Below are 8,578 nucleotides of genomic sequence, written 5' to 3' on the forward strand. Positions count from 1 at the left end.
TTCAGGCTGGGAAAGTGGGCCACGGGTGGAAGGAGCTGCAGATGAAGCTGGGCCACTGTATTCTGAGCCACAATGGAACTTAGTACAGTATCCAAATCAGCTGTTTTGCTAACAGGAGAGCCGGGTTGTACCCCTAGCCGTGTCACAAATAAGGAAGACACTGCCCCTAACTGAGTCCCAGTTCTCTCTTGTTTAGAACAAAGGCACTGAACCAGCTGATTTCTAAGGGCCTTTATGGCACCAGCATTTTGGGAATGTCTCCCTCTGTTGCAACTGCCCTCTCCCATGCCACATCCCAGCCAAGTCATCTCCACACCATCAGGAGGAGCTCTATACCTGCCCCGGCCAAGCACCTCAGCTTGTGCCCACTAACACGTGAGCACAGGTGTGTGTAGAGGGGTACACGCTTCACATCAGAAAGCTGTGCCTTTTCAGGCACATCACGCAGGGGGTTGCATACAATATTTTCAGAATTTCTCCCTCCTCAGACGCCTCTGGCTGTAGGGTAGAAGTTCAGACTTGGAGGGTGTCTTCAGCTGCACAGGCCAGCTACCCCCGCCTCACTGCTCAGATCTGGTCCCAGAGCGGTCCATGGCCTACTCCAGGCAACATTTCCATCAATGCTCCTTACATTTCAGTTCTTCCTAATGTCTGGGGGAGAAGAAGACCCACCAGTAGGATTTGAATCTTTTAATTGGGGAATGACTTGGGGCCCGGCTTTCTTCCCTCCTCCCTCGTTCCCTCCTCCCTTCCTCTGGTCAGAACTTCCTCAGAGGCCAGACCCCAAGGCAGCAGGCTCCACAGATAATCCTCAGTGACTCCTCGGGCATGGTGAGGGGGACAGTGGGCCAGGTGGTCCATGAGTACCAGGAGCTGTGTCTGCGCTCTGCAGTCCCCTGGGTCTGACTGGGCCTGGGAACCAGGTAGCCTCAGAGTCACTGCTGGTCCCCTGTGAAGATGGGGTCAGGCAGGGAAACTGTGTTATGCTGGGGTAACTAGGCGAGGGTTGGGGCACCATCTCTCAGTGCACAGACACTCACCCTGGGTGGCCCTGGGCACAATTTCAGTCTGATATATCTTGAAGGCATCATAGACAAAGACGGAAACCAGGATGATGCCAAACACCTGTGGAGAAAGAGCAGGCATGGCACAGCGAGGACTCAAGGCTGCTGGCTTAAGGGAGAGAGGGCGGTAGGCCACATGGGATGAGGTGCAAACCAGACCCCAGGCACTGGCTTTGTCTTTGCTGGTTTTTGCAATACTGGGGATCGAGTCTGGGACTTGTGTGTACTAGTCAAGCACTTGACACTGAGCTACACCCCCAGCCCGCAGCTTTGGCCTTGGTTGCAGGAAGGGTGCCAGCACTGGCCAGAAGTCTTGAGGGGCTGGACTCACAAAAGCAGCAATGGCAGCTCCCTCCCGGGAGGTCACAGCGGCAAAGGAGACCACCAGGAAGATGATGACGGCACTCACACAGCGGAGGAAGTCCTGGGGAACAGGAAGGTGGTGTCAGAAGGCAGGGGCATCACCTTGAGCTTTGCAGGCTAAACGGTGACCTGATCCTCAGAGATTCTGAATCCCCACATGAGAATGCCCCTAGACATATATAAAGCACTTTCAAGAGAGGGACCTCAACAGGCTGGCCAGGGGATGGCGGCAGGTGAATCCAGAGCAGCCAGGGGCCAGGGCAGGGCTGGGGGACTGGCTCTGGTGGGCAGCTGGAGCACAGCAGCCGGCAGGCCCGGGTTGGGCAGAGTGGAGGGCTGATGAGTGGGAGAGCAGATAAGGATGTACGTCTGTTCTCATGCGCGGGGACCTGCCGCTCTGAAACCAGTGTGGGCCAAAGCATAGCTCTGAGTACAGGGCACATCGCAGGGTGCAGCACACTGGGGCCTGGGAATGGAGGGAAGCTGGGAGAAAAAGGAACACTCATTGGGGGAAGGAAAGGAAGGGGACAGGGCAGGGCAGGGTAAGGCTCCTCACCAGGCAGGGCCAGTTAAGTCGATCAAAGCGTTGGTAGTACTGGGTGGCGTAGAGGAAGAGGAAGGCGAGGGTAATGAAGAACTCCAGCAGCGCCGCAGCCATGTAGGCAGAAATGGAGGCCGTGAAGCAGATGAAGATGATGAAGGTCAGGGCCTGCAGGACCAAGCACGAGGAGCTAGCCAGGAAGTGAACACTCCCACAGGCCAGGCCCTGGCCTTCCCCTCCTCAAGACACAGACGTACCTCCCACCCCAGCTGGCACCCCATGCCTGTCTTTGGTGGATCCTTGGGCCCACCACCACCCTTTAGCCTCCCCCGCCAGCTCAGGGACTCCCGTGACCCCAGCAGTTTGGCCACAGGGCACAGCTCCAGGGGCACTACCCTGTTGAGTTCCATCAGCACAGGGCCCCAGGAGCAGGGTCCACAAGAGCCACTGGAGTTGTTCCCCTATCAGCCCTGTACCTCAGGAGTGCCCCCTGCCCATAATGCTGTTCCAGCCCCCAGACGCCCGGAACTCCACTGACAAGAACTGGAGCTCTGACTCCGGGCCAACAGGCTCAGCAGGCGGGAGCTCCCCTGCATATAGGATGGCAGAGAAGCAGAGGCCTTAGATTTGTGCTGTGATCTTGCTAAGTAACCGGCAGAGAGCCGTTCCTGAGAACAGACGCGCATGGGCAGCAGCCAACGGACAAAGCTCAGCTGAAGGAAGTCTGCCCTTCATGACAGTTGGACTTCTTGGCCAAGCAGTGGCTACGGTAGTGACTGAGGAGAGACCTCTGTCCCATGCCCATGTCTCACACTCCCTCCATGCCCCACACTCCCTCCATGCCCCAGAACGCTGTCCTCTAACTTCAGTCTGTCCTGCTACAACTGAAACCTGCTGCCGACACCTCCAGAGGGAGACGCAGCTGGAAGGCCAAATGGAAGGCGAAGACACAGCTATGGGCGGAAGTGTCCAGAAAAATTGGGAAGGGGATACCGAGAAGTGAGCCTGGGGGACCAGCACAGGACTGGGCGAGGGAGCTGGGCAGGGAAGAGATGGAGGCACCAGGGTGGGGAGGCAGCTGTTACCAGCTCTGTTTCCAGCAGGATGCCTTTGAGAGAAGAGAGAAAGGTCTTGTCCACAGCGAAGCCTTGGAGCCCTGCAGCTGTCCCCTCCTCAGGAGGCCGGTCCCGGCGATCCCAAGCACTGAACATCTCCGTGGGGCCCACAGGCCACAGCACCCCACAGTGGCTACCAGCTCAGAAAGAGCAACAGAAAGTTCGCAGGATAGGAAAGCAGACAAGAGCAAGAAGACACTTCCAGAAACCTGAACGTGAAGCAGGAAGGCCTGCCTGCCTTCACCCAGCTGCTCAGGGTGCCTTTGCTATGGCCTGCACCAGCCCCTTGGAGAACGGGCAGAGGCGGGAGGCATGGTTAACCCTCCCCTTACTTGAGTCTAACCCAGCCCAGGAAAAGGGGAAAAGGAAGGAAAAGAGAGGAGGCCAGGAAAACAAAAACAGGGGCTGGGAGGTGAGCCAAGAGACAGGGGCAAGAATAGGAGCCCCTCTGAGACCCAAGCCTGAAGAAGTTTGCATCCCCCTCCCATAACCTTAACCCTCTCCCTTGGCTGGTCCTTTCTGCCTTTTCCTTTTAGGGAGGGTGGGAGCTGGAGCCCGGCCCAGGGAGCAACCCCCAGGACCAAGCTGCAGCAGCCAGGACGGGAGGACAAAGGCAAATTGTCGGAGAAACAAGGGGGCGCTGTGTGCCTACCCAGTGCCTCAATGAGCCTCTGTCTCTCCAGCATGCTGGTGTTCAGGGGTGGACCAGAGAGCCCGCAAGAGGGAAGAGAGGGGAGGGTGCACGGGAAACTCGGGAGGGTAGGGAGAACTGGCAGGGGGCAGGCAGTAGCTGAGGGCTGGTGGGGAGAAGAAGGAACCAGGCTGGGCACCACAGGAAGTTCAGGCATCATGGGAGCCAAAGACCAACTAGACCATTTTTTAAACAGATATTTATTTGGATAAATCTCCCCATGTTCAATAACAGCTCTTTCCTCAGAATGATTCACATCAAAGGGCTAGTAAGTACACCAGGATGCAGGCAATGTAGGTTCCTACTGAGTGTTTGATGAATGAATGAATGAGTGAGTGAGTGAAATGAAGAGCAAAGGGGAAAATATCAAGAAAGTGCCTGTGCTGGGCAAGGGCAGCTGCAGATGGGAGGAGAGAGAGACAGGAGTGGCCTCCAACAATGGGCAAAGCTTTGAAGACCTCTCCTGTGAGGAAGTGCCAGGACACCAGCTTCCAATAGCAGAGAGTGCAGCTGCTCCCTTCCAAAAGTGCTTTCAAAAAGTGCAAATGTGTAGGCTCCTCCTCAGGCCGCCGTCCTGTCTCAGGGTCCTGCTGCTCCGGGTAGTGCCTTGCAGGGACCAAGAGTCCAGGTACCCCAGCCCATGGTGGCAAGGTCACTGTCCACTCATCTCCAGTTGTGCCAACCAGGGAGCAGCCTCAGGCAGGCGGCAGTCAAACTAGGCCATCACACGGGGCCGCACACACACGCAAGCCAAGGACACGCGGTAGAGCCTGCGCTCCAGGCAGTAGCCATTGTGGGCACCATGCGGGCCATGGCATGGCCGCCGGTAAAACACCGTCTGGTTGTGGTAGAGCAGCTCCGAGTTGCCCATGGGGTCCATGTGGGAGCCTGTCTGCAGGCTGACGCAGTGTGGGCACAGGCAGCGGGCGTGGTACAGGTCCTGGGGAAGCCGGTTCAAGTCTCTGTCCAACCTGTAGGGGTGGCATTCATCAGGCCCTGGAGCAATAGGCCAAAAGCTGGGAGGGCAGGCAGGGTGGAAATACGAAGGGAAGGAAATGATGCAGTAGGGGGTTGGCTCCTTATCTCACTGCCAGCACCCACTTACTTTGAGCAAATCACCCCCTTTCCTCTCTGGGATTTCTTTTCCCCAGTGGTAAGCGAGGCCAAGGGACAAACGAATGGATTTTCACCTGGGCCAGGGTCCTTAGGGAGGCAGAGGAAGGTGAGCATGCTCCTGCTGCAGCCTCCAGTAGACCAGTTTTGCTTCTACCGATATACATGCTGGGCTCTAGCTCAGGGTTTCTTAGTGTCATTATTTTAGGATTTTTAAAATTCACTGCTATTGCAAAAGTAAAAACTACCCTGATAGCCAAGTATAAAAGAATATAAGGTGAAGATTAACTATCTGTGCCCACCAGTCCCACTTCCTAGAGGGAGCCATCGCCAGTACATCCTTCCAGACCCTGCGCAAGCATGTGTCACAGAGCACTTCAGGGTGACAGGAGGCTTTGTTACCTATTCTGAAAGGACTCATGGCAAGAAAAAAAGAGACGAGACTGAAAACCCACTGAAAAGTAGATACGCCAAGGTCTGGACTCCAGGAGCTTAGCAGGAAACCCCCCAGGTTGTGGGGTTATTTCCATATAGTCCCAAACTGGGGCTCAGCTATTGCAGCACTTCCCAAAAGGGGTCCCGAACACATACCCTGCACAGAAGTTCTGAGGTTAAGTAGCTTCTTTTCTGTAGATATATTGTAGACTTTAATGAAGTTACTGTGAGTTTCCAAGGAATAGGGGCTGAAGGAATCTCTCCCAAATTTACTTAACATCACTTTTTTTCAGAGGAGCAGTTTGTGGAACGAGTGTTGCACAGAACACGCTTTGGGGGACGCAGGCTACCAGGGCTTCACAGCCTCCTACAAAGGGTCTGGAGCCCTGCTGAACCAGCCATCAGGCCCTGTCCTCCTCCAGTGGTTCCCACCCTGTCAGGTGTGGCCCAGCACTCACACAGCCTTTTGAGATAACTCCGAAACACTAAGGCCAATGTGTCCAGCTTAGATCTAATCTCAGTGAAAGCTGACCCCTTGCTATCACCTGGAACTTCTCCCCCCAGCGCCAAAGCCAAGGGTAATCAGAACCAGACTTTTAGGGGATGGGTACACAAAACCCTAGTGAGGACACAAGCCAAAGAAATTACATTTGGGACCCCTGAGGACCTAATTTTTAATATTTTGTTTCTTTGCTCCAATTTCAGTGTTTTGTAATGTTTTTTATATCTTGCACAAAGAGAGAATTATAATATTTGTGTGGCACAGACATCTGAGAATAAGATAAGCATAATTAAGGTCAAAGATAACCAGCCCCAGGTTCCAGCCACTCAGGCACCCCCAAGAGCTGAGGTTCCCCATGGTAGTATTCTTGCCACCTATCATAGCCTACGGCAGTAGCATTTGTTGCTGAGATGCTTTATGCCTGTATCATACCATTTTCCGCACATATTTTAGTTAGAAAATCATGGGACATGGTAGGGAAAAAAGAGAAGAAGGAAAAGGGAGGAGGAGAAGGAGAAAGAGAAGAAAGATGAGAAGCAGGAGACAGCCAATATAGCTATATATTTTGCATATGTTATTTCACTTGATATGGACTTCAGCATATAAATTATAATCTCATTTTACAGATGAAAACAAAATAAAACTCTGAGTTTTGAAAACTTAACTTGGAGTTGTTGGCCTAAGGTCCCCCAATGGGAGTCAGACCTGAGACTCAAATCATACCTGTGTAACTCCCAAACCTTTCTGCTTCCCTGTGATCAAAAGAAGGAGGGAGGCCGTAATTGAGTGGAACTCCCTGGTCGCTCACACACACTGATACACCACATACAGGGAGGCATGGGCAGGCATTCAGGAAGAGAGCAGCAGACTCACTCATATCTCCAGGGAGAGATGGCCCTGCTGTTGAGGGGTCCATCTTCACTCGCCCTGCAGGATTCTGGGTAGTGGACAATGGCAGAAGGCTCCGGGGGAGACATGGGCACAGTAGTCCACTTCAGCCACTCCTCAGGACGGTCCTGCCCTTTGCTGGGGCAGCAACAGCTGGGCCTGTGTCTGCAGTCCTTCTCCATCCACAGACTGACGGTGTGGATTCCCACAATCATTGCCATGAATGCAACCACCTGCTGGGAAGGTCAGGAAGAAAAGGACTCTCACCTATCTGGGTCCCGCTCCCACCCGAACCACCTCCTACCTGCTCCGTGAGATCCCAAACCTGGGAGCCCGGTCTCCCCCTAGCCTCCATGTGGCTTCTCCGTCTCCTCTCAGCAGGTCCTCTGCTAGCCATCAGCATCCTCACCTGGTACATGCTGGAGTCTGCTCACTCAGCCACAGGTGCTGCCCTGGCTGACAGACAAGCCTTCTGGAAGCAGGCTGAATGGAGCAGTTTAGGAGTCCTGGTTTTATTTTCAGCAAACCTGTTTTGTTTATTCAAATTTATTTCCACTATCCTTTAGAGGGAGTGACTTAAGATTAAAAAAAAAAAAAAACCTTTAAGCTCTTCCAAAAGCTGTTTAAAATGCTGCCCTCATGGAAGCTGTGAGGACCATCATTACCTAGCTAGTAGCTGATTGGGCAAACTTTGCTCTTTGAACCTTTCTGGGTGTGAAGTCGAAGCAATAGCGTTCCTCTGCTCTATGTCTTTGTGAACTGGCTGTGGGGATTTCCCTGCTTGGCTTGCTACCCCGAATTAGGGAGTCCCCTGACCTCACTTCTACAGGCTTCCTCTCCATGCTCTCTGCTACTCCCACCTAGCATGTGATCTCCACTCTCCTCCTTCCTCCCAGATGTCCCTGAGCCCTCACGTTAGTGACCACTTCGCTTCTTCTCCCTCTCCTTTGACCCCTATGCCCTCTGCTCTTTGACCTTTCTCTTCTTTGATGGCCCCAACTCCTTTGACTTCTATTACAGTCTCCCCTCGCCCTCTCCAGTCACTACCCCATCCCTATCCTGACACTTCCCATGGCCTCTTCCTTGGGATAGGAACACAGGCCTCACCCAGCAGGACTTCCAGGAAGGCTGTGACCCCTGAAGCTTGTGGGCTAGAAGCGCAAGGCCTGGTGGGAGAAGCTGTGGATGATTGTCCCCATTGCACAAATGAAAAGGCGGAGCAAGGAAGAGGAAGAGCATGTAACCGCCTTACCTCAGACCCTGCGGGAGGACTCACCTTCACGCACAGGGCCTTGGGGCAAGGCTCATGGCAGGAACAGCTGCCCCTCTAAGGCCACAAGGGGAGTCCACTCAGCCTTATATTCTCAGCAACACGGGGCAGGGTCAGCCAGGGGGAATTTGTATGCTCCAGAAAGGCTGACCCCAGGGGACAGCCTGCTGGGAAGGACTGTGCAGAAGTCAGTGCTTACTCCCCTCCAGGCCTTTCCCTCATCCTGGCCCATGGATTGACAGCAGACCTGGAGCCTGACCTTAGCCCAACATCCTCATACACAGACATTGTCTCTAGAATGATGCCTCCTGATTTGCATGTGCTTTCCCTCAGAAAATACTCCTCTAGTAACCAAGGACTCAGGAAATAAACACAAGAAACAGGAATAACACGGTAGAGTCAGGGAGAATCCTTCAAATTCTTCGGACGAAACAGCCACGAAGAACAAAAGAGACGGGGGTCAAACGAGATGAAGAGGAAAGAAGTGTTCGTTGTCTGTCATAGGGCATTCTGGAGAATTGGCAGAAGCTGCTCCAGTGAGGCTTGGGGCTGGAGCCATGGAAGAGGCCTTAGCTGAAACCAGTGGCAGCTGGGCA

General features: G+C 53.8%; 2 protein-coding genes across 2 annotated transcripts; both read right to left on the bottom strand.

Annotated features, from left to right (window-relative positions):
- Positions 1–675: 675 nt before the first annotated feature.
- Cmtm5 (CKLF-like MARVEL transmembrane domain containing 5) lies at positions 676–3,626 on the bottom strand. The gene is made up of 5 exons (XM_005377076.2): positions 3,054–3,626; positions 1,984–2,136; positions 1,396–1,488; positions 1,041–1,125; positions 676–949 (listed from the first exon to the last, which is right to left on the bottom strand). The coding sequence occupies exons 1-5, from the start codon at positions 3,177–3,179 to the stop codon at positions 936–938; spliced, it is 471 nt and encodes a 156-aa protein (XP_005377133.1). The 5' UTR covers positions 3,180–3,626; the 3' UTR covers positions 676–935.
- A 367-nt stretch (positions 3,627–3,993) lies between these two features.
- Positions 3,994–7,130, bottom strand: Il25 (interleukin 25). The gene is made up of 3 exons (XM_013510236.1): positions 7,122–7,130; positions 6,698–6,945; positions 3,994–4,745 (listed from the first exon to the last, which is right to left on the bottom strand). Exons 1-3 carry the CDS (start codon positions 7,128–7,130, stop codon positions 4,490–4,492), a joined length of 513 nt encoding a protein of 170 aa, XP_013365690.1. The 3' UTR covers positions 3,994–4,489.
- Between the last annotated feature and the right edge of the window lie 1,448 nt (positions 7,131–8,578).

Source organism: Chinchilla lanigera, unplaced genomic scaffold (genome assembly GCF_000276665.1).
Source record: "Chinchilla lanigera isolate Chin_1 unplaced genomic scaffold, ChiLan1.0 scaffold00008, whole genome shotgun sequence".
NCBI lineage: Eukaryota > Metazoa > Chordata > Mammalia > Rodentia > Chinchillidae > Chinchilla > Chinchilla lanigera.